At 44.7% G+C, this 25,331-nt stretch overlaps 1 protein-coding gene across 2 annotated transcripts in view; it reads left to right on the top strand.

Moving 5' to 3' along the window:
• Positions 1–25,331, top strand: part of CCNY (cyclin Y) — a 319,561-nt gene that overhangs the window by 144,420 nt on the left and 149,810 nt on the right. Inside the window, exon 1 of one of the 2 annotated variants that reach the window (XM_011956157.1) lies at positions 12,165–12,232. The exons of the other annotated variant lie outside the window; for it this stretch is intronic. Within the exon in view, the coding sequence (XP_011811547.1) occupies positions 12,199–12,232 (34 nt within the window). The 5' untranslated portion in view covers positions 12,165–12,198. Of the gene's footprint in view, positions 1–12,164; positions 12,233–25,331 lie in introns of those variants that run through there. 2 annotated transcript variants of the gene reach the window in all.

Genomic DNA, 25,331 nt, shown 5'->3' with positions numbered 1-25,331 from the left:
AATACTATGCAGCCATAAAAAAGGATGAGTTTGTGTCCTTTGTAGGGACATGGATGCAGCTGGAAACCATCATTCTCAGCAAACTGTCGCAGGAACAGAAAACCGAACACTGCATGTTCTCACTCATAGGTGGGAATTGAACAATGAGAACACTTGGGTACAGGAAGGGAAACATCACACACTGGGGCCTATTGTGGGGAGGGGGGAGGGATAGCATTAGGAGATATACCTAATGTAAATGATGAGTTGATGGGTGCAGCACACCAGCATGGCACATGTATACATATGTAACAAACCTGCAGGTTGTGCGCATGTACCCTAGAACTTAAAGTATAATGAAAAAACAAAACAAAAGAAAAAAACTATGGGAGACAGTACGTTTAAGAGCTCAGTAATTATAATTGTTGTTGTTACTGTGATTAACTTAGTGAAAATAAAATCCAAAAGGTAGGAAAAAAAAAATGCGGCTGTGATATACCTAAGATCTGTAGAGAGTCAACATACTACACTCTTTGTGCCCTTAGTACTACACAGTTGACCCTAAACACCTTGGATCTAAGCCACATTAGTCCACCTACATGTGGATTTTTTTCAATTGAACATGGATCAAAAACGCAGTATTTGCAGGATGCAAAACCTGCGTGACCAAGAACTGCCTTTTTCTGTATCTATGGGTTCTACAGCTCCGACTGTGATACTTGAGCATGCACAGATTTTGGTGTTTGTCCAAATACCAGTCGCCTGCAGATAACCTAGGGGCAACTGTAAATGGATAACAGTGCTTAGAATAATGACCTTGAATCAATATTCAGTGTATGAAACTTAGTAAAGTGGGAAATTGGACTAGAAACATTTAGAAACATTTTCTTTTTTGATGGTGTTTTGCTCTGTTGCCCAGGCTGGAGTGCAGTGGCGTAGTCTCGGCTCACTGCAACCTCCGCGTCCTAGGTTCAAGCAATTCTCCTGCCTTGGCCTCCCGAGTAGCTGGGATTACAGGCGCCCACCACCATGCTCAGCTAATTTTCGTATTTTTAGTGGAGACAGAGTTTCACCATATTGGTCAGGCTGGTCTCAAACTTCTGACCTCAGGTGATCTGCCCGCCTCAGCCTCCCAAAGTGTTGGGATTACAGATGTAAGCCCTCGTGCCTGGCCTGAAACATTTTCAAAAGAAGAAAATATTTCTGGCCAAATGTTAGCTTGTCGATATTTTCTCAGCTGTTCTGATCGTGTCACCTCATGTGCCTCTTAAGCTACCCGACCCCTCCCTTAAAGTTTTTGATAAAGGGATTGGGGAATCCTGTTTTAACATGATAGTCCTAGATGATTTTTAAGATCAAGCTAGATTGGGGACTGTTCTTTTAGGTAGAAAAAAGATTTATCAACTAATAAAGCAGGTTTCTTTGCTGAAGCACTTTATATGGTAAATGGTAAATTGTATTATGCATTGTGGGGAATGAGAGTAAAAAAAAAAATGTATGTATCAAGTAATATTTCCTAAACTTAACTATGGAATGTTATGTTAAACACATTTTCTGATGATGTTTCACAGACAGCACACTGAGAAACAATTACAACTCCCTCACCATAAATTCTGATTAAAGGAGGGTTTTCTTCCCTTTCACATTTTAGCAGAATAGCTATGTAAACCCAAAAGTATTTGAGACAAATCGCATTCAGTTTAGAAGTTTATTTTGCCAAGATTAAGGACAATGATGGGGATTAAAGAAACATGGCATCACACAAGCAGTTTATAGTCTGTGCTTTTCTCCAAAGATGATTTTGAGGGCATCAGTATTTAAAGGGGAAAAGCAGGCTGAAGGGGAAAGAGGGTAGGGTATTACTGAATCCACATGTTGCAAGAGAAAAGGAGCAGGTAGGGGAATAGTCAGTTATGTATTCCTCTGGAGCTCAGTAAATCAACACTTTACCTAGATAAGGTGAACAATAGAGTAGCAACCTGTGGAGATACTTAACGTTTATTCTGTAACTATCTACTTGGGAACAAAAGGAAAAGCAGCTTTCAGCATAATATTTTTCCTTTTGACATAGTGAGTTGGAGTCCCAAGTTTTTGTTTTCCTTTCACAGCTACTTGGCTTTCGAGTGGCCCTGCAGTGGAGGAGCGGGGTGAGTACACATCATGACTCACATAGGGTGAGTCCATCTGGGTCTGCACACTCGTGTGGAGATGACTCCAGGCCAGTCCTGGGCACAGAGTTTGCCTGTCCTCCTCCCCCAGGGTCAGGGTGCCTCTGGGACCCTTTCAGTTTAGGTTTGTGGGAAGAGCTTTCCTCAAAAAGTGCTTATGTGGGCTTCTGAGGCAGCAGGCCTGCCCTCTGAGAATTCTGTTGGCTCCTCAAGTGATGCCTTGGTGGGGTTATCTAATTTCTGCCAAAGGTCCACACCCACATTTGCCTCAGGAAGTTCCTGCCGGTGCTCAGGTGACTGATGAGTTCCTTTTGGGCACCACTTCAGCTAACAGCAGTCATCTCTAGGAACTCAGATTAATGCACAACGTCAAATCCACAGCCTTTGTTCCCACCATATGGATTGAGTTTATCTGTATTTTATAGTGATTATGGCAGAAAGATAGTAGCAGAGATCCAGGTACATGACAGCTGTTGACGGATTGAGAATTGGTAGTGGCTCATAATCTGGTTACTTGTGTCTTTCATTATTGTAATTTGATACTGTTAAATCTCAAATATAGCAATATGTGAATTCAAATTATCATACTCTTACTGTTTATTCTTTTTAGCCCGAATTTGTGAAAAGTGATTAGCCCAGAGCAGGGAGATGTGAGTGGTCTCCCTCCCTCCCCCTTTGCCAGCAACTGGATTGTTTGTACATTGTATTTCCAACTCCTGTGGTACTCCTGTACTAAATGGGTGACTCAGATAAATGAAGTTAGTTCAGTGATTGTGATCCTGTCATTCTGTGTGACCACTTTAGTTTTTATTTGTGTTTAAAATATCATTTGGTACCTGCAAATTTTAGTTAGTATGTGGAATGCTTTGTCCACAGTTTTCCAAAGTGGTTATGCCAGTGCATACTCCCAGCAGCAAAGGTGAGAATATTCCAGCTGCCCCATGTTGTTACCAATACCTGGTATTTCTTTAAAACATGTGAAATTGAGTTTCACTGCGATCTTCCTAATATTAGATAATAAAGTTTTAAAACCCAGTTGCACTTTGCAGTGTGTGTCATCAGAACCATACAGTCTTGGGGTGCCTTCCATAAATGAGAACTTTGTGATCTCCTCTTCCATGAATTAGATATTTAGTTATTTTGGTGGAGAGTGGTACCGGCCTTTTGCTCAGTCTCTTAAAAGAGAAAAGGTCAGCATCATCTTGTGGATTTCATTGAGCACAAAAACAGAATTTACCATAAGCATATGTGAGCTCTGAATGTCACTACGTATCTGCCCTAGGATTTCTCGTATTTTAAGTGTCTTGCTCCTTTGTCTTTGTTTCCCCCACCCCCCCGCCCCCCAGCAGTCCGATTGAAATGGGAAACAGAAGGATAGGAAATGGGTGTGCTTTTGGACCTCTGGATATGCAATTTCATTAGATTTAGCCAAAAATATGTGTCACGTTCCTGTAGAAGAGAGCTAGTGACCTGGGGATGCTTAACTTGGGGCCGGCTGGTTGAGAAGTCATACATTACATTCTGTGAATTTGTCTTTTTTAAATCTTTGTATTCATGTCAGAGTCTGTGGAACTTTTTATATACTTAGCTCCCATTAACCTTGATGCTAGAGAAAAGGCAGGTCTGGAGTGGAAAGGGATTTCCTGGTAAAGCATGGCAGCTTTTCTCGTCGTGCAGGTCTCTCTTAAGAGAGCTATGCATCCTGGTTCTTAGAAAATGACAGGTGAGGAAGGGGCCTCTGATATCCAAAGTTAGACTTGATTGTTCTTTGGTGGTGAATGAGTCTAGGAGAATAAATACTAGGTAGTATTCATGGTTTGGGGCTTTAAAGTTTATTGTATATAAGCAGTATCCCATTATGTCAGTTTCCATCATAAAAATATGATACTTATTGGCTTTTACAATATGAGAATGCGGGTTTCACTAAACTGATGACTTAAATGGACTTGGAGTCCACTGGTGCTGACTTGTGTGAGCGCATCTTGCAACGTACAGCCTTCCAATATTGACAGAGTTGAAGGAAACCTGGAGGTTTTCTGGGAAGTAATCTTCAAATGAGGCATTTACAGTATATAGTTACTTTTGTAGGATTGATTCTGTGTGGAAAGTGCATTCTTTAGATATGTCAAGATTCCTTCATTGATTTTTAATAATGAAGGTCTTTAGTAAAACCTGTTTTTTGTTTGTTGTTTGGTTTTTATGGAGGGATGGGGGGCGGTACAAATCTCTGAAAGCGTTGGTAGTGAAAAGCTGGCGGCGGCCCAAACTGCAGTGCTGCCTTTGTGCACGTTCACATTCTTCAGTGAACACCAGCGGGCCCTTCAGTGCTTTACTGCTGTTGGGCCAAAACATAGCTAGTACTAAATTTTATGCTCTCCTGAGCTGCCAACATATACTACACTACTGAGAGGAATTCCACTGTCCTTTTATTCTAGAGGTAAATCTATTCTGAACTTTTATGGGAGAGAAATGAGACTGACTTAAAAAACACACAGGAAAAAATCTCCCACTCCTCTTTGATTAACTTATGAACAAAGGAAAACAAAACTTATTATTGATTGCTTTAAAAAAGTTACTGCTAGTGAGATAGTCCTTTTCTTCCTCAGGATGCTGAGTTCCTTCTGCTCTGTAGCTTGCTGAGGGGTTGTGGGAGCTCCCCTAAGAATGTCTGGTGATGAAGGTGGTTCTGAGGCTTGAGGGTTCTGCCCCTTCTGGATTGAAATGCAGAGGAGGCTGCTTCACAGCTGGACAGCAGTGAGCTCTGGGCCACCATAAGACTGCCTGCTCGGTGTTCTATGTGGGGCAGATGTGGGAGAAGGATGGTGGGAAGAATGGCTTCCAAACTGTTGATTGATCAGATATGCAAGGGAAGATGCCAGGGGATAATGCCAAGAAGAGGTGGGTAAAGAAAGGAAAGGAATCCACAGAAGGGAGGAGGGGAGTGCAGGTGTGCATGTATTCTGAAAAGTTCTCATACACATACAGTTTGCTTGTTATTTAAAAACTTACTGTGGGAAGTTTTCTAAATGTATTTTATAAGGCAAGTTAAATGTTTGGGTTTTGTATAAATAAATTTAGTAGTTAATGTATAGCATGTAGAATTAAGCATTTTCGTCCTGAGTGAGCTCACTGCCAGGATCCACGTAAGAATATTTAAAGTCACAGATCATTGGTGGATTCTGAACACAGCTGTAGGATTCCGTACTGAAGCACAGCTTTCCTGAAAATAGCCAAATTAGGTGTGGCCCTTCCCCTCTGGCCTTAGTCCTGCTGAGGCTGTGTTCCTCTGAGTCATCTCAAGTAAGTGAACAAATGCTGCGCCAGTGTCCAGGAGGAAGCAGCCCCTTTGTGTGTTTTCGTGTTCCTTTAGCATTTCAGAATGTGGCCTGACAGGTAACTGTGGGGCTATTTTTGACTCATAAAGAGAATTCTAGAGGAGGAGATGCTCTGGCCCCAGGCTGAGGGTGGGCTGTCTTCTGTAGCTTTTCCTGGTATCACATTTAAATGTTGTGCTCCATGGTAGGCTGTATTTGTAGTGTCTCAGTTGACAAAGGCTGAAGCAAAATAGATTGAGAGCAGACATCTCAGAAGGCCCAGATGAACACTCATGTATGTGGCACAGAAGTGCTAGGTGGCACTGCAGTTTCTGTATGAATAGTTATGGCCTTGTATTGGCTAATAGTTTTTCTCCCACATCACAACTCTGTTGACTGGCGAGTCTATGAAGGATGTTCTGGGAGCAGGCACTGGAAACTTAGTGTCACATGATGGATATATATCTCTTGACATTTGCATTTTTGCACCAAGCTTTAGATTTAATGAGCTTCCTCTCCTTGTTGGATGTGGCTGATGGAAGCATTGGTAGGAATGAGTATTCTCTTTTGACATATAAATAATTGCATTTTCCAACGGAAAGGCTCTGTGTTCATTTTCTGTTGCTGCCACAGCAAATTACTATACATTTTCTGGCTTAAAACAATACAAATGTGTTATCTTACACTTCTCTAGTTTAGAAGTCTGACCTGGGCTAAAATCAAAGGGCTGGCACCACTGCGGTCCTCTGGAGGCTCTCAGGGAAAATCTGTTTCCTTGCCTTTTCCAGTGTCTAGAGGTTGCCTACGTTCCTTGACTTACAGCCCCCTCCTCTGTTTCCAAAGCCAGTGGCCTCACATGTCTGGAGTATACTTCTTTCAGCACATCCCTTTATCTTCTGCCTTCTTCTTCCCCTTTTAGGGAGATTACTTTAGGCTTACCCAGATAATCCCAGGAACATCTCTTTTAAAGTCAGTGGATTAGCAACTTTAATTCCGTCTGCAACCTTAGTTCCCCTTTGCCGTGTAAGGTTGCAGGTTCCAGGGATTAGGAGGTGTACTCTTTGGGTGCATTATTCTGCCTGCCATAGGCTTTTTCTGTGTTTCCTTAGATCCCTCATCTGTATCAGGTTATATTAGAAGTTGTCTGTCTATATATATTTTACTGCTGCTGCTACTACTGCTACTACGTTTTACAGACTTCTCAAGGTCAGGCACTGTTTGTTTCATATTTGAATCCTGGCATTACCACAGCCCCTGGTGTACATATAATGGTGCTTAGTAAGTGTTTGCTGAGCTAAAGGGAACTCTTTCAACTCCCTGATTTTACGTATGATCAAACTGTGAAGAAACAGAGAACTGTGCTTTTTTTTTTTTTGAGACGGAGTCTAGCTGTGTTGCCAGGCTGGAGTGCAGTGGCATGATCTCGGCTCGCTGCAACCTCCGCCTTCCGGGTTCAAGTGATTCTTCTGCCTCAGCCTCCCAAGTAGCTGGGATTACAGGTGCCTGCTACCATGCCCAGCTAATTTTTGTATTTTTAGTAGAGATGGGGTTTTACTGTGTTGGCAAGGCTGTGGTCTTGAACCCTGACCTCATGATCCGCCCACCTTGGCCTCCCAAAGTGCTGGGATTACAAGCATGAGCCACCACACCCGGCTGAGAATTGTGACTCTTAAAGTAGTGAGAACTCAAAAACCCTTTTATCTTGACTTCCATAAAACTGTGAAATGCCAGGCTCAATTCTTCATGCTTGGAAGAAAACTTGGGTATGCAATAAGAATGTGTTATTGTTGCCTTCTCTCATAAAGGCATTGTCTGATACTGGTCATGAGCATAGAACAAAATGAACAAAGTGAATTATTGCCTGTGTATCTGAAGACTGCTCTCTCCTAAACAGAATATCACTTAGTCATAAATCAGCTCAGTGTTTACTTAATGGAAAATGAAGAAGATCTCCTACCAAGCATTCATTGGCTTGCTTTTAAGGATTATACTCTCAAAATATGAGAACTATCAGATTGTTTGTACAAAATATGGCGTGCAAATTAAATCAGCATGGTAGCATAATTTGAAGACCATGCACTTGTGGCTGAGTATAGATAAATTCTTGTCAATTAATTTTGACCTTGTCTGAATGCCTTGCAATGATTAATTAGTAGGAAGCAAACCTAGGATAGCAAAATGCCCCAAAATAGTTGCCCAGGATGCCTGGTGTGCCAGCAGACAGTATTTCCCCCCCAGGATCCGGATACTGAGGAAACCCATGTTCTTCTGCAAGATTGGCACACATTCAAGTGGTTTTAAAATAGAGCTGTGTATCTGTTGTGTTTATTTTGGTATTTGAAATTTTGTATATCAAAGCTAGCCCTAAAGAAAACAACAGATTTTCTTAACTTTTTATTTAAATACTGGCTGCTTTGAGGATGTGCTTACAGATTTGGTTTTGGTGTGAACCAATGACTGACAGTTGTCACCTGATAAAAGCGCTCCTTTACCTCTCCCTTACTTCAGTGTCTCGAAACTTTCTGGGCCTTAGAGTTGCAGTCTCATTTCCCTCTGCTTCCCAGCCTATGTGCAGGGCAGGCCTCTTCCTCCCTCAGTCCCAGCTCAGCACACCCGCTGCCAAAGATGCCTTTGTAGTTGGCAATATGGCATAGGGTGGTGGTTTTCAAACTGTTGTTTAGTTTTGGAAGTCATGGAACTCCTGTATTATTATTATTATTTTTAATGACATGTAAATAAGATACATAACGTGAATTAAAGTGGAACTGCTGAGGTTGAAGATGAGTGGGAACCCAGGGCCCTGCTGAGCTGGGGCCTGAGGCCAAGTATACAGGAATACCTCTGGGAACACAGAATTCAGTTGAAATAGTCTTAAAGTAGAAAGAGCACAGATTCCATCACTTACTAGATGGATGAGGTGTGTGACTTTGAGCAAGTTACTGTTAGAAATGCTTGTTCCCCAGTGCCACAAAGAAATAGCACTCGAACATAAATTTAATTCTCTCAGCAAGACAATTTTTACTTTCTGCAGAAAGGATGCTTGTTGCAGATGGAACAATGGCGAGAGCACACCTGAACAGGGGAGGGGCAGGGATTGTTATTCCTGATGCAGGTAGCCCCTGCTGCTGTGTTGTTCCCCTATTGGCTAGGGTTGGACCGCACAGTCTAAGCTAATTCCGATTGGCTATTTTAAAGAGGTCAGGGGTATGAGCCAGAGTGGCAGGGTGAGTAGTTTGGTGGGAAGAACAGTTAGGAACAGGTAACTAAAGGTGACTTAGGTCAGAGCAGGTGACCAAGGGTGACTCAGGTCAAAGTGGATGACCGGAATTAGGACGGAGCAGATGACCAGGGGAACAGATGTGAACTACTGATTAGGACTGGTGGAAAAGTTGTTTACTGAAACTAGAAGCAGGTGGGCAATGAGAACCAGGAAGTTAAACTTTAAAATGGAGAATAAAAGAATAAGAGAGCTGAACCTACTGACTCTTTGAAGAGAAACTTGGGGTTCACCATATTTAACATTACCCTAGTTTTTAGTTTTCTCATCTTTAACATGGGAATAATAGTACTTGCCTTACTGGATGGTGGCAAAGATAGATGAGCTCGTGCTTGGGAGGAGCCTGGGATCAGGCAGGTTCTCAGTCAGTGGTAGCCATAACTGTCGCTTTGTGATTCTTCTCTCTGCCCCTCCTCCGTCTTCCTGTTATCCCCCTTCTACTTCCACCCCTGCTACCAGTCCTCCTCTTGTTCCCTCTTCCTTCTGTTTTTATCCGCCAGCCTTCATGGCCTGACTAGTGCTGGCCTCACTTCTCCTATGATGGTCTCGTTGCCTGTTCCTAGTCACAGGAACTGCAGCCTTCTCTAAATTCCTATAACACTTATTATTTGTTCCATTAAAATGTTTTCAAAATGACATTTTATGTCATTATAAAAGGAACATATGTTTGTAAAAGAAATATATGTTTATTGCAGAAAATTTAGAAGATATGTAACTACAATATCTTTCAAGATAGGAATTCTTTTTATATTTTTTTCCTGCTGCGTAAATATAGTGGGAATCATCCATTTCATACTTAATAGATTAAAAACTATTAGTTTTAAGTCTGTGGTGTTGTATTACCTCATTTGAAAGAGATTTTGATTTTTATGGCAAAGGAGGAAAGAATGTCCTCCATGAAGTTGAGAACGTAAAGACCAGAGGAAGGCACTGTTCTGGGTGTTGTGAAGGATGTAGAGGGACCCAGACTAGGTTTTCTGTCCTTCAGGAGCTCATAGTTCAAATAGGACTAAATGCTATTAAAAAAATAATCTAGTTACTGGTACAGAGAGAATGTTCTGTGGACTCATTGAGGATGAGGAGGTCCAGTCCTGCTGGGGTATCTGAGAAAGCTTTGGAGGCATTGGAATTAGAACCAGATCTTGAAGGGAGTAAGGATTTTGACAGATGGCCAGATGGCACTGAGAACATTCTAGTGGTGGGGAAGTGAAGTGCGAGATGTGGTTAGGTGACCCCAATGGCTGAAAGCAGAGGACAGGGTTGGCTGGGGAGCTGGGCCTCCAATGCCAGGCCAGTCCTCAGAGCTGTACGGCAACTCTGTCACAGCAGAGTTGGGAGTGGAGAAGTGACATGACCAGGCGATAGGACCAGCGGGAAGGTTTGATACGGAGCGGCCAGGAGGACTTTAGTTGTGGCCATTACAGAGCCTAGCCGAGATGACAATGACCATCTCCTTGACCAGATGATACTCAGACTCCTTTGAGTCCTCTTTTTGACCAGGCCTTTTTCTTGGGTCCTGTCTTCAACCTGCATAGCTTTGCTAAGTCAGTTTGACTACAACCTCCCACTCTGGAGCTCTCCTCCCCTGGCCTGTCTTCAGCAAGAATCCCCCTCCCCTTGCTGTCTCCTGTGAGTTATTTTCCATCCACTGACCCCGCTCACTCTGCTCATTGGTGCTGAGTCCCCAGCTGCCTTGTGTTTTCTGAGTTGAGCTCCGTCTCCTTCTCCTATTAGGATAGTCTTAGCATCTATCACAGTAGTCCTGGGAAAGTCTTCCTCACCATTTTAATAAGCGCCAGAGTAATTTTTTCTTTTACACAGATCTAGTAAAGAGATGCTCTTATAAGTATATGATGAATTGAATTGACTTGTGGAGGAAAGATGAGGCAATCAAATAGCAGTGTTTTCTCAAAACTTGCTGTCCTGGGCTTTTTGTTGTCATTGTCCTGAGTGGTGTCCTGAGTGGTGTCCTGTGTCTTTTATTGACTCAGAAATCGTGGCCTGGTTACTATTTGGGAAGGCATGTTTGTGAACCAGTGCAAATTGGTGGCGTTTAGTACCCCTGCGTTTCCTTTTTAAATTCACCTTCCACTTTCCCTTCCACCCTGTTGTAGGGACACCTGCCTTACTCACAGGTTGCTCCTGGAGACTTTGTGTAAAGGCTGATGTTGCCCTGAAGGCCTTCTGCAGCTCGTTTTGCCTCCCTTGTGTTTTTCTTACATCTTTTCCCTTCCCTGGCTTCCAGCCATTCTCTGTGAAGAGGCAGCTCACTAGGTAAGCTGTGGCTTTAGAGCTTGTTTGCATTCAGTAGGTTTCCAGGCCATTTTCTCCAGCCTTTTAGTGCATGGCAAAGGCATCATTGGATGAGTATCATCAGGAGGGAAAGGGCAGATGACAGTGTGTGGACTGTTAAAGAAAGCAGTGTGTGGGCACAGTGGCACGCACCTGTAGTTCTAGCCACTCTAGAGGATTGCTTGGAGCCAGGAGTTTGAGACCAGCCTAGCAACATAGCGAGACCCTGTCTCTAAGAAAAATAAAAAGGTTTACAAATCTAGGCTTTTAATCTATATAAAAGAAAAAAGAAAATGAAATAACAGCAAAAAAAAAAAAATGCAGTTTGTCCTGAGACAGGGATGTGACTAGACAGCAGGAGTGAGTTGAGCCTTTCTTTGCCAGTGTTTGGTTCAGTTCACTCTCCAGTGCTTTGTGCAACTCATGTTTCCCCTCCTGTTTCCTGCTGGGAAACAGCCGTCTCCAAAAGGTGTGGAGCTGTGGCTAGAAATGGCCTTATGGCTGTGGTAATCCCCAAGTCTACCTCATAGAGACCATCTGTCTGTTTTCTGATTTCTCCACTCCTAATTTAAAGCTTTAGTTAATTGCCTGCACTTTGAGAAGCCTGGTGGAGATAACTTATAAGCATAGTTTAATAGAGAAAATGCTGAAATACAAGAACTGCCCAAACTGCCTTGATTCAATTAACATGTGCATTTTTCTTTAAAAGAATTTCACGCTGTGAAAAGCCTAGTAATTGTGATTTAAATTGTTTAATAAAAACGTTCATTTGATTGCGGACTTGAGTAACTCACATTTATTTAAAAGACTCATGATGGGGACAAGGGGGGTTAGGTTGATTCGCTTAAGATCCGATCTGAAGTTGAAGTGTATGGGTCACACCGCTTCAGGGCATTGTTTGGACCGGTCAGGGGGGAAGGGTGGCACTTCATGCTTTCACACTGAGTTGGTTTTCAGCCAGACGGGTCTTTTGGTATGCTGTCGCATAGACACTTGTTAATATTTAAAGTATCTCTGACCTCTTGTGCCTTTTAGTTCAAGATTTTTGTTTGTTTTGTTTTTAGGGCATGTTTTTCATTCCTTACTTAGCCTCTGTTTTGAAGGGCCTTGGTGACCACACCATATTCTCCTGTTTAGGTGACCCCAGTGGCTGAAAGCAGAGGAGAAAATGTTTCATCACGGGCCCTCACCTTCTGAACACTGTGAGTCTGTGCCTTGGAAAATTAAATGAGAGTATTGTAAAACTCACTGAGGGCTTCTCTTGGGAAACTTCACATTCATTCTCCACGTGTTCTTCCCTCCCTCCCAGCCCCAATAGGAATTAAAAATTGGGAGTTGAAGAAGAAAGCTAGAAGTATTATGAAGCAGCCTTGTTTGCTTTAATAAAGTAATAGTTCTATTTTATCCTCCTCACTTTGCTGTGTAGTGTGCTCCCTTAAAGGTGACTCAGACAGTTGACTTTCTCAGTCTTCTCCCTGTGGTCCCACTACCCGGGGTACTAACAGTTAAAAAGTTTTTACCAGAAAGTGATGGGTAATAGTACTGGCTTCCTGAGGAAAAGCTATGTGTTGTTGCATTGTTAGAGAAAAAAACCAGAGCTGGATAGTAGTTAAGGTGGTGAAAATGGATTTTACTCAGGAAAACTATTGCAATTGGGGAGGAGAGATCCCAGTATAAAACCAGGCTCAATGCCAAGTGCAGCATGGGCCACTGGGAATTCCGAGCCAAGGAGCAGTGCGAGGGTCATTGTATGGAAATTGCTGGAGGAAACTTCAGGGGTCAGCGGGATTCTAGCTTCATTGACCCAGTGAGGATTCTTGCTGAGGGCAAGCCAGGAGAATCAGACATCACCTGGGGGGTTGTGGGGGACGGTGGAGGACGAGGGACACATCACATATTGACGGTGATCAGATGTTGAGGAGGGGGCAGTTCAGCTAAACTGACTTAGCAGGGCTCTTGCCAAAGTCAGGTGATGCGAAGAAGGATATGGAAGACCAAAGGTGGAGGTCCATTTTGGAAGAGCCTTAAGAGCGGTCCGACTAAAGTTGGTCAGAGAGAGACGCTGTCAGCGTCTGGTTGTGTGTTACTTTTAGGTCCTGTGCGCTGTCTTTTTTCAGTTGAAAGGATAAACCCTCACCTGCGGCTGTTCTGGGTGCATCTCTGAGGCTGGGTTTAGGGCTGGGCCTCTCCATTAGCTCCTGGGGATGGAGGCAGCACTCACCCTTTGCGGAGGTTTTATAGCACCCCCAGCTGGCCCAGTGTGTGGGTGTTGTGGGGTGCATAGGGCCCCCGTGAGAGACTTTGGGTCTGTCTCAGTGTGCGTGTTACTGTGTTATGCTATGGTGACTCCCTCTGTTTGCCTCTGTGAATGGTGGGCTCCAGAGGGCTGGGATCCTGACTGGCTCTTTCATCCTCTCATCTCCAGCATGGCGTTTTGCACATAGCACGTGCTTGATATGTAGTGTGTGAAGCAGTGAAGGTCGTTTGTGAAAATTGGCCTCGGTTCTTTATACTCATGGTGATAGGATCGGGGGATCACGGTTTAGAAACTAGTGGAGAGAGCCTGGAGTATGGAAAGCTATAATTATTTTAAAAGCTTTCTCTCAACAGGTCATTTCATTCTCACACCTTCCCAAAGCATTCACCAGACAGGCCAACTGGAGTTTCACCTCCCCACCCCACCCCATATCGGGGGTGCTCCCCACCCCATAGCTGAGTTGTAAGAGGCAGGTGCCGCAAGAAGGTGGAGTGGTGGGCAGCCAGCCTTAGTATCTGCAAATTGCAGAATGAGTCCTCCTTCTTGGCCCTCCGTAATTGAATGTTATACCACCTTTCTGGTACTGTTAATGGGCCAGGGTGCCCCAGTGTTCTCACTGACTCCGAAATGAACCATTTCTCTGTTGTGGGTTCTTGCATCTGGCAGGGCCATGGTGGGGAGACAGCGCTCCAGCCATGCCCCAGGGGCTGGTGAGGAGGTCCAGACAGTTTCACCTAGGCCTTAGGGACACTTCCCATGAGAAAAAAGGATTCCTGCTGGGCCGGGCACTCCTACCCTGCAGCGTGGGAGCAGTCGCTGGAGGTGCTTGAGTTGCTGAGTGCTGTGTCCCAGTGCCCCTGCAGTCCTCTTCCTGCTCTCCCCGTGAAGTTCCCAAGGCAGGATCTGGAGGCCCCAGACTGTTCAGGCAGCCTTGTCTGGCTTGCAGGATTCCTCTAAGCTCTGGGTTTCTAGGATTCCAGTTACAAAGGGTTATAATCTCACCTCCAGTTGGGTAAGGAAAATTCGAAGTACTAGAGTCAGATCAATTTTTCTGTCTGTTACAATTCTGGGGTCTGACTCAGAGGGAGCAGATTCTTAGCACTGCTCACTTGGCAGCTCCAGGTGCCCCTTGGACCCTACACTTTACCACATAGCCGTCTTCTTCCCAGGGCTGGGGTCCCTCTGTCACTGCTGCATGGACTTTTGTGCAGAACACACACATAGAACAAACTTGGAGCTAGTAGGAAACCTTTGTATTCAGAGGAAATGTGGAAATAAAACGCAAGTGTCCAGGAAGTTGTTCTGGTAGGCGGCCCTGTGCAGGCAGCAGTGGTGTCTCCAGTGGTGCCTCCCTTCAAACCTACTTACCCCACGTCATTATATTTAGCACAGTGCCTGAAATCCTTCTACTAAGTTCCCTAACCTTTATAATTATTCAGGAGCAAATATTGTACCTTTGGGATCCTAAGGAGCTAGCTCTTGCTTCTTTCCCCCCTTATCTCTGGGAGGTAGCTTGTCACAGACCCTACCTTAGAGGTACTCAGATACTTTGGAGGGCAGAATTAGTCACTGATGGGGGCACCGTTTCCCTCTTTGGCCCTGGATTGGGGAGGAGGAGTTCTAGGAGGCAGGGGAGAGACACAACATTGGTGGTGGGAGGGAATAACACTTCTTCTAGGGTCAGGTCAGCCTTGTATGCAGGGCACCAAATGAACCCTGTCCTTGGGACCAAAGACTGTGAACTTGGGCCAGGAGTGGCAGTGCTGGCAGTGCTTGAGTTGTGTCTGAACCATCCCAGGAGATTCCAGAATTAGGGAACTCCATCAGAAATGGCCCCAGGTGTGTGTGGGCTGTTGCATCCCTCCTGCCTGGAGGCATGTGTGTCCTTTCCCTCTGCCAACCTTCTAGTTTTTCATTTTGATCCTTAGGTGGATTAAAGAGAGGACCTTAAACTGCCAGTTGCTAACCTTGAGTGAGGATTCTCAGAGGAGTGATGGCGCAGTATAGGCAGGACTTCCCCTTCTGGTGATGTGCTTGCTTCCAGGGCCAAGGGATGGGGAGGTGCAGTGAGACCAGACTCTGTTCTCTGAGCCGTGCTGGAGGAGAAACACCCTCATCCATGTGGAGTGGGCATGGTTGGAGGCAGCAGGGAGGGTAGTACCTGGGCTTCCTGGGGCCTGTGGAGGCTGAGAGCAAAGCCACCTGATCAAGGAGCATGACTGGGAAGCCAGTGGAGGTCCCCTCTGCTGCATGAGAGCCACCTCCTGGATCCTAGGGCCCCGCCTCTGGGCAGAGCTGGCCCTCTGTTCTCTGCAGTGAGTATAGGGACGGATGTGATTGTGATCCTCTCAGAGGACTGATGCATTTTGCCAGAGACATAAAAGTGGCTCAAAAGCCAGCAAGGTCCTTGGTGGACATGATATAGATACAGGTTGTGTTCTTCGGAAGTAACCTGCACATGTCTTTTTGCATGGTGGAGATTTGGAACTGCAACCTGTGCTAATCCTCTTGGGTCCTTTTGTTATGGCCATGGAGCCCCATGATTTGGTCACTACTTGGGGTCATTTATGTGTCCGACTGATCCAGTTCCTGTGTTTTGACTGCTGGGACCAACAGCTGTGTGTGATTAGGGCATTGCCAAGTTCCCGGTGGTCGAAATCTTTTTCTGTATGGTTCTCTAGATGTCATTGTGTAATTCAAACTCCTAAGGCTGTAAGTTTTGCTAACTGCTCTTGAAGTGGTGCTCTCCCTGCGTTTTACAAAATGCACAGTAGTTTTTGTCTAAAAGCAAAACAAAAAACTGGAAAGTGACCAAGTAAATTTGCAGATAAAATACCCTTACATGTTTCTTCCTTTAAAATCACTGAAAATATGCTCAATTTTTATTTAGTTTAACCAGACCACGTTTGTGAGGGTAAGATATTCCCAAGCTATTCTGAGAGGGGGTTTAACCTGAGACCTGGTGGGGCCTGGGAAGGGATAAGACCTGCCTTGCCTGACAGAGCTGCCCCTGCGAAGAATCAGACATACACTGTGCTTGCGTTTCCTGGCCTTTCAGCTTGGTATGTCAGTCCCTCATAGCGTAGGCTTGTAGCAAACTCGCTGCAGAAATGCATTTTAAGTTCCAAGCAAATGTTGTACAAATGAACTTTGAGAATCCAACTGACTTGAAAGCGTGAGCTGACTGGGTTTCTCACATGGTTTCTTTCCACATTTTATAAAGTTCCTGCTTTTTAACCATGTGTGCTTGGCAGTAAGACAACTAAAGGCAGCTTGAAAGTGAGGGTATAGCTCCCTGCTAGGCTGTGGAGGCTGTGGACTGCATGTCTGGCTGCTAACTCTTGGCTTAACTGCCCAGGGGGTCCTTCTGCATGGCCAGGATGCTTATCCATGTTTGAGGTTCCTTCTCGGGGACTGGTGTCTTGGATGTCTCCTCCACTTTTCCGAAAGTCTTTTTACTCCACCACAGAATTTGAGTACTAGTGCGTGAAGTGGTGAGGAGGTGACATGACCTGCAGACCAGCCACCTGCCAGGTGGCCGACACAGGACACACGCTGTTTCATTCAAGGTGTGAAGGGAGGCACAGGCTATTCTGTTTTCCTCAATTGAAAGGGAGCAGGATGGGTGTGGTGTTTCACGCTGTTAATCCCAGCACTTGGGAGGCCAAGGTGGGAGGTTGGCTTGATGCCAGGAGTTCAAGACCAGCCTGGGCAACATAACGAGACTCTGTCTCTACAAAAATAAACATAAAAGAAAAGGGGTTATTTCTCTTCGGCAATGGATCTTTTATTTTTCTGTGCTGAGTACTGATAGGGAAATACATAACTGGACGCCCCCTTAGCAGATCCCAGTAATATGCTCCCTTCAGTGCCATGTGGGGGAGAAAATTCTGACTGTTGTGTGGAGAACCCTGAGAAGACTTCTTCCTGTAAATTGGAGATGTTCTGGCTGAACACAGGATTAGCCTCCAAACTGGTGATTTTGTTTTTAGAATAAGATACATGGCTAGTAGAGATAAAGTTCTGTTGACATGGAAGGCTAGGTATGTTCTCCAGTTTACATGGGGACTCAGAAAATATGTGGAGCTGGAGTCTCAGAGAAGGGACATGCCATGGGTCCCTTCTGACATCTGTCTGCTTCCCACCCCAGATCTCCCCTGTCTGATTTTAGCCCTGTGGATAGCTGTTCTTTATATTTGGATTTTCTTCCAGCACTATCTAGTTGATGTAGGCAGTTTTATAGAGGAATTCTTTTGGACTTTCTGAAATACTAAAAACGCTTTCTAGTGGTTTGATGAAAAGGCATTCTGTTTAGAATCTTCCTAGCACAGTGCAGGGGGTGGCAGGGCTGGTGGGGTGGGGTTGTTTCCCTTCTTGGAGGGGAAGCTGCACAGATCCCTCCCTGTCTTCTCCCTCCCCTCACCTTGGGAATGAATGCCTGGGGCATTTAGGTTGGTCTTTTGGAATTAACCAGTTCAAAGATGCTTCACTTCGGGGAATGGAGCCTTGTAATTGCTGACTTGATTGGATTACCCGAGGTAACCTTTTATGCTTGGTTTAAGAATATGCTTTGTTGAGAAAGCATATTTCTGTTTTAAAATATAAATAATTTTTTCTGACCAACATCTTCTGCAACCTCCCAACTAAAAGAATAATCAGTGGCTATTTGCAGAGTTATCTACTGTTCATTAGATAATTAGGAGCAGGAATATTTATTAATGGTGCAATATATACTTAAACAGTATTTTTGATGGGGAGGATTCAAGTACCTGAAAACAAGGGCGTGTTTTCTCCTCCCCCAGGATTGTAACTTGACTTCTCTCTCTCTTTTCTAGAGTCTCTTAAAGCATTTTGGAATGGAATGGTTGCTGTTACAAATTGAGCCATAGTGCAGTTGCTGTGGAAACTCTAGCATGACTTTCCAGACTATTGTGTGTTTTTTAGTAGTAGACACACCGTGGCATTGAACTGTTATCTTAATGTACACTTTTTTTTTTTTTTGAGAGAAATAGAAGGTAGTAGAGAAGAGAAGAGACTTTCTCAAATGTACACTTTGTGGAATAGTTTACTGAAGTAACTGTGCTCTGAAGGGCATGCAGCAGCACCTAGGGTGGAGGCCCAGCAACTGGCCGGCCCCGAACCAGGTGGCAGCTGAGTTTCAGCTGTGTCGAGCATGAGCAGTTCCTGTTTTTTGTAGAATTTTATACTGAGCTCTGTGTGCTTAGAATTGTTGGACTCTACCTGCCCTTGTGATAGTTCCTTCTCAGTTTTAATAAGAATAGAATAGGGAGCTGAGGGGCAGAGATGAGTGCAGAGGACTGTGTAGAGGACCATTTGCTTACCAGAAAAGGAAGCTGCAGGTGTGCTCTTTTGTGATAGTGCTGTCTGTCTCTCTGGTTAAATCAGCATGGCTGGAGGTGATACTGAAACCCTGGAATCTGCAAGAGGATCACAGAGCACTTTGCAGTCCAATTCTGATTATCTGCCAGTTTCCTTCTTAAACAGCTATAACAAAAATTTGTTTTGCCAGGAAAGAGATCAATTCTAAATTTCCCAAAGAAACTTTCTTTTCTTTTTTTCTTCTTAGGAGGTATAAGCAAAGGCATCTTTTCTCCCTCTGAAAGTTTTTTTTTTTTTGCTCAAAGTTAGCAATAGTAAGAGAAAATGAACAAAAAAATTTCTAGCTTTACTGGAGAATGTTGATGCTGGGATAAGCAGAGGTTTAAACTAGAAATGGATTCAAGTAGACAAACTATTATTTCATCATAAATGCCGCCACTTTGTTCTTTCCTTCCATTACCCTGCTCAACTCTTTTTTTTTTTTAAATTCTAGTTATGAAGAAAAAAAGTTATTTTGCCTTGTCCCAGTGCAGAGATGAAAGCAGAAATCAGATTTACCCTATGTAATAGCTTGTTACTGGGCAAAGAAATGAAGTACATTAAGGAGGCCTTTTTTCCTCCAATGGCTGTTAGACTGTGTATTGCAACCAGGAGCTTTCAAGCTTCTGATCCTAATCCAAGCTGGGGTCTCTGGTACAGTGTGGCCAGCTGCCTTGCCAGCTGCCTTTTGCCAGGCAGGTCTCGCATCTGTGATTGTCATCGCACTGGAATCAAGTTGCATGCCAGTGAGCTTGCTGGGGTGTGCCCAGGTCAGAACAGTTACAGCTTAAAAGTCTTCGCTGCCTTTTTTCAGATCCTCTTCCTGGGAGAGTCTCCCACACTAAGTTCGGCGTGGGTGCTGGCTGTGGTGAGGGTATGCTGCCACTGCAGCTGCTGTCTGGGCATCTGTGTTAGGGCCAATACTCCAAGAAGTGTGAGTCATTGTGAAGTGACTGTAGGCAGCTGGGAAATAACAGCTGTGAACAGAAAAAAGACTGATGGCCTGCTCTCTGGAGGCCTGGCCATAGTGATGAGAGGCTGAGGAACAGAGAGGGAAAAGAAAAATGAAGTTCTAAAATTTTAAAAAAAACTTAATTTACACCGTGATTTACGGATAATTCCCAAGTGTGAAAGACAGTATAGGAAATACTCCAAAGAACTTGCATTAAAATAAAAATAAATAAAAATGTAAAAATTTCCTGCCCCTATGTGAAAAAGTAATCTGTGATTGTTTTGTTTTGTTTTGTTGAGACAGGGTCTTGCTTGGTTGCCCAGGCTGGAGTGCAGTAGCATGATCACAGCTCACGGCAGCCATGAACTCCTAGGCTCAAGCAATCCTCCCCGCTTGAGTAGCTGGGACCACAGACATGTGTTACCATGCCTGGCTTATTTATTTTTTGTAGAGACAGGGTCTTGCTGTGTTGCCCAGGTTGATCTTGAACTTCTGGGCTCCAGTGATCCTCCCACCTCAGCCTCCCAAAGTGCTGGAAATATAAGCGTGAGCCACTGCACCAGCCATGTGATTGTTCCATACAACTTAGATGGTACAGAAAAGCAAAGGAAGGAAAAATATCAACCTTGTCCTGTCACCTAGGAGGAGGGAACCAGAGACAGACACATGGTAAGTACGGTCTTTGAACAGTGTCAAAGCTTGGAATAAGCTGAGCCTTACACAAATGCTGAAGACAAAACAAAAGAGGAAAAAGAGTTTTACGTTTCAAACAGGACCAAGAAAGAGAAATGATCAATAAGTGGAAGAGGATGTCAACTGAACAATTTGGTTTTCTCCAACTTTCTTCCCAGTGCCTGCTCTATTGGCATGCCAGCATGAAACCCACATAAGGAGAGACATTTCTGAGAGATTTTTTTCTTTTAAAAATTATGACGTGCCAGACGCTAAGAGAACATGTGATCATGGAAACACTGCAGATAAATGTTAAGAAATTGTTAACACTGGGAAAAAAATGTCACAAGGTAAGGCAAATAGGGTCCTAATTTTCCAAAAAGGGAGGAAAGAGTTTGTGTGCACTGTGGATTGGTGAGCTTAACTTTGCTTCCAGGCAAAGGTGATAGAAAGGTTGATTAAATAGTTTTGGACATTTGGAAAACAAAGAGCTAACTAAAAGCAAGCTTAAGTTCAAGAAGAAGAAATCAGTGCAAGCATACCACCTTCAGTTTTGAGAGGGTTGTTCCAAGGACAGGCAAGTGCACCAGAGCTCTGCTTATCAAACCGCAGCTGCATCTGTGTCACTGGAGGGCTGGGTTTTGAGACAGTAGGTCTGGAGTAGGGCGGGAATTTGCATTTCTAGGATTCCAGGTGACGTTGATGTCGCTAGTCTAAAGAACTACTGCTAGTATACTTAGTGTTGTTGGATTTGGGGAAGACTTGTAACTTTTGGAGAATATTGAGAAATTGGTTGGGAATATTAATGGTGGTGTGTGGAGGGTGAGGGCTTTTGACTGGTTAAACAGTGGGCAACTTTGTTGTCATTATTTTAACTTGGACAGTTGTCTTTAGTATTTTGTCAGAATACTCTGGTCTTGACCCTCATCTGTTAAGTAATTTCATCAGGGACTCAGATGACAAAAAGGTATGTTTCTCAAATCTGAAACACTAAAAGATTCTAGCAAATAATGTTGAATGGTTGAGGGTTTAAATGATCTTGGTATGTTAGATTTAGCAGTGATAGGCTGGGTGCGGTGGCTCACGCATGTAATCCCAGCACTTTGGGAGGCCAAGGGAGGATAACCTGAGGTCAGGAGTTTGAGACGAGCCTGGCCAACATGGTGAAACCCCGTCTCTACTAAAAATAGAAAAATTTGCCAGGCATAGTGCATGTGCCTGTGATCCCAGCTACTTGGAGATTCTCTTGAGGGAGGAAAATTGCTTGAACCCAGGAGGCGGAGGTTGCAGTGAGCTAAAATCAAGCCACTGCACTCCAGCCTGAGTGACAGAGCAAGACTCTGTCACAACAACAACAACAAAAAGATTTAGCAGTGATACATGTAAAATGACTGCAGTTAATTACAGGAGGCTCTACAATACCTTCTGGGATAAAGGCCTAGGAATTTGGATTGACCTCAGTATTGTTTGAGATAACCTTAAGATGGACTATATCTCTTCCATCTGACAACCTGTTTCTTACCCCTACCTGGGAAACCCAAGACAAGTTTTACGTTCTACTGAGAGATTTCTTCCATGGTCAGGCCGTATCTATTGTATTTAGTGCAGTTCTAGCACCACATTTGAAGATTTTGACAAAATTTGATAGCATCTTGAAGGAAGAGACCAAGGTGTTTAAATCCGGAGTGGGTTTGCTGTGATAACAACACCACTGTCTCCCTGGCTTTCCCTAACAAGCCTTAATTTCTTGCTCATATCATGGGAAGGTTGCAGGTGAACTGTGGCTCTGCAGGGCTGTGCCATTGGTTCCAAGTTTCTTCCTTCAGGACCCAGACCAAAGGAGCAGCTCCTGTCTGGGTCTGAGACATGCTGTTCTCATGGGAAAGGGCTGGAGTGCAAGGTGGGGAAGATGCCATGTTTGCGTCCATCTAATTGGCTGAGGGTGCCAAGGTCAGAGAGGTGGAGCAGTGACCTCCCACTTCATGCAAGGACACAGCCTGTGACTGTGGGGCAGAGGGGAAGTTGTAACTTCGTTTCAGGGAGGGAGTGGGCAGTTGGAAACAGTAATCCAATCTACAGCAGATGGAATATTCAGTTACCTTAACATTTATTGATTACCTACAAAAAATTAGGCATTGTGCTAAGGCATATAGGATTCAGAGATCAGTAGAAACCCTGGAGGAACTCAGTATAGAAGGACAGAGGGAGATATAATCAAATAAATTGCTATACAACTTGACAGATAGAAGAATCACAGCATTCCCAAGTACAGAGGCTGCAGAGAAGAGGGTGGGAAGGGCTGGTGGCAGGGAAGTATGAGGTCAGTGTTCTCAGAGGAGGGGAGACATCCAGCCTAGGTGTTGAGGATTTAATTAAGAATTTGCAGCTGGGTGTTGTGGCTCATGCCTGTAATCCCAGCACTTTGGGAGGCCAAGGCGGGTGGATTGCCTGAGCTCAGAAGTTTGAGACCAGCCTAGGCAACGTGGTGAAACCCTGTCTCTACTAAAATACAACAACAACAACAAAAAAATTAGCCAGGCCTGGTGGCGTGCACCTGTAGTCCCAGCTACTTGGGAGGCTGAGGCAGGAGAATTGCTTGAACCCAGGAGGCAGAGGTTGTGGTGAGCCGAGATCACGCCACTACACTCCAGCCTGGGTGACAGAGCGAGACTCTGTCTCAAAAAAAAACAAAAAAAAAAAACCAAACAAAGAATTTGTGCGGTGGGCAAGAGGATAGGGATCAGGCTCTGGGCCAGGGATGGCATAATTGCAGCTGGAGGCCGGAAACAGTGGGCTGCTTCCTGGGGGCCATGTTTTGCTTGCTGCTGTATCTCCAGTGTCCAGAACAGTGCCTGGTGAATGAATGGTGGGTTTAGTCTTTTGGTATTGTATTGGAGGGATAAGAAGGAAGGAACCAAAAAGGAAGACACCAAGAGGTAATTTTAATGACATTTTCATGGGACACTTGGGAGCTAGATTGGAAGCAGCTAAGACTAGAATCGGGGAGACGAGTCTCAGGAGGGAAGTGGTGAAGGTCTGAAGGAAGGTAGGAAAAGGTGGGACAGATTCCAGACATATTTAAGGGGTGGTTGGATATGGGGAGTTTAAAGGGGAAGGAATGTGGGGTGACTTGGGTGGTGAGTCAGTGGATATTGGTGACTGAAATCACCACTGCTAGGAATACAGTAGACAGAGAGCAAAAGTAGTGAAAGGGAAGCTGATGTGTTTTGTTGTCATGTTTAGAGTTTGAGGTGACCGTGAGACACTGAGGTGAGGATATGCAATGAGTCATTGGATATATGTGATTCTGCCCTAAAAATGTATATTTGAGCTTTATCATTAGAGTGGGTGAAATTGCGGAGTGAGACTGTGTAAAACTTGGAAGTGCCTGGGACAGAAGCTCTTGGACACACAGTGTAGGAATGGCCGGGGAGGAAGCTTTTTGAAGATTTGAAGGGGATATTCTCACAGCGAGAGGGCAACCAGGGAAGGTGATGTCCTGTGTGGAGTAGAGCGTTCAGCAGGAGAGTGTGGCTGTCACTAACTGCAGGGCAGGCAAGCTCAGGACCCAGCACCATGGCTATGGGAATGTCAGAAGTTGAAGAAAAAGGCTCCAGTGGCACTCAAGCGGGAAATGCGGTAGAGACTTGGAGACTCGACTTTTCAGAACTTGACTGAGAAGTGAGGGAGAGAGAGAGGAGTTCTGACATGCAACAGGCACGTAGCTTTCACCCCACTTCACAAAGGGAGGAGAAGCAGAGCCACGGAGGCTGACCTGGACTCACTGGTTCCCCTCTGCGGTTGAGCTGCTGTCAGAATGTGGATTTGCAAATAAAGATCTGTTTTTTTGCCCAAGGTTTTCTAGGCTAAAAAATAGGCCTATTTTTTTCCTGTGTTAGTTTCCTTGCTGTGTAACAAATTACCAGAAGCTTAGCAGCTTAAGACAACACACATTGACTCTGTCACAGTTTCTGTGGGGCATGAGTCGGAACATGGCTTGGCTGGGTCCTGTGCTTCCCAGTCTCTGACGAGGCTGCAGTCAAGCTACTGCCATGGCTAGGGTCTCATCTGAAGACTTGCATGGGGAGGATCCCCTTCCAAGTTCCCTTGCAGAACCTGGGTGTTGGAAGGATTCCATTTCTTTCAAGTTGCGGGGCTGAGGGTCACAGTTCCTTGCTGACTCCTGGCTGGAGGCTGCCCCAAGTTCCATGTCCTGTGGGTTTTTCCACCATGGGAGTTACCATTTCATCAAAGCCAGCCAGAGAGAGACAGCTTGTAATGGGGAAGTCATTGTATCATGCTGCCTTAGCACAGAGGTGACGTCACCTGTGCCCTATTCTGTTGATTATGAGTAAGTCACAGGCCCCACTCGCACCTAGGAAAGGGGATTACGTAAGAGCATGAATACCAGGAGGCGGGAATCACTGGGTGGGTGAGAACCTTAGACCTGCCTGCCGCAGAGTAGAACTCCGTTGGTACATCTTGTAATCATGAGACTTTTGCAGCATGACTTCAGCAAGTTGGGGGCCATGGTGGAAGGGAGTGATTCACTTCACTATCAGATGAGATTTTCACAGTGAAGGTGAGATGTGAACTGACCAGAATTTTCACACATAAAAGGGGTTTAGGGTAACAGTCTGGTTGGAAGCAGGGTACATCACAAATGCTGTGTAACAAATTACCAGTATTTGGAATAGCTTGCTAGCCCTGAGGGTAGAAGGGCTTTGTTGGCCTTCAGAGGAGCTGGAGCCCGATCCTCAGGGCAGAAAGCCTTTTTGGGCCTTGAGAAGATGGAAACCCTTTCCTGAAGGCAGATAGGTCTTTGTGGACTCTCAGAGGAGATGGAGCTGGGTCCTGAGGGCAGAAGGGCTTTTAGCCTGGGTAATGATAGGATTAGTTTTGGGCTCTTTTCCTCAGCTGCAGGGGAAACTGCTTGGGAATGTGTTTGTTGCTCACATCTGTCTCCTCTGCTCTTGGCAGGAGACAAGAAAGGATGTAAGCCGAGAAGTCAGAGCTGCTGACGTGTTTCCCAGCTTCTGTT

This window comes from Colobus angolensis, unplaced genomic scaffold (genome assembly GCF_000951035.1).
Source record: "Colobus angolensis palliatus isolate OR3802 unplaced genomic scaffold, Cang.pa_1.0 Scaffold41, whole genome shotgun sequence".
NCBI classification, from domain to species: Eukaryota; Metazoa; Chordata; class Mammalia; order Primates; family Cercopithecidae; genus Colobus; species Colobus angolensis.
Note: the sequence above shows the minus strand (reverse complement) of the source record. Positions and strands in the feature narration are given on the sequence as shown.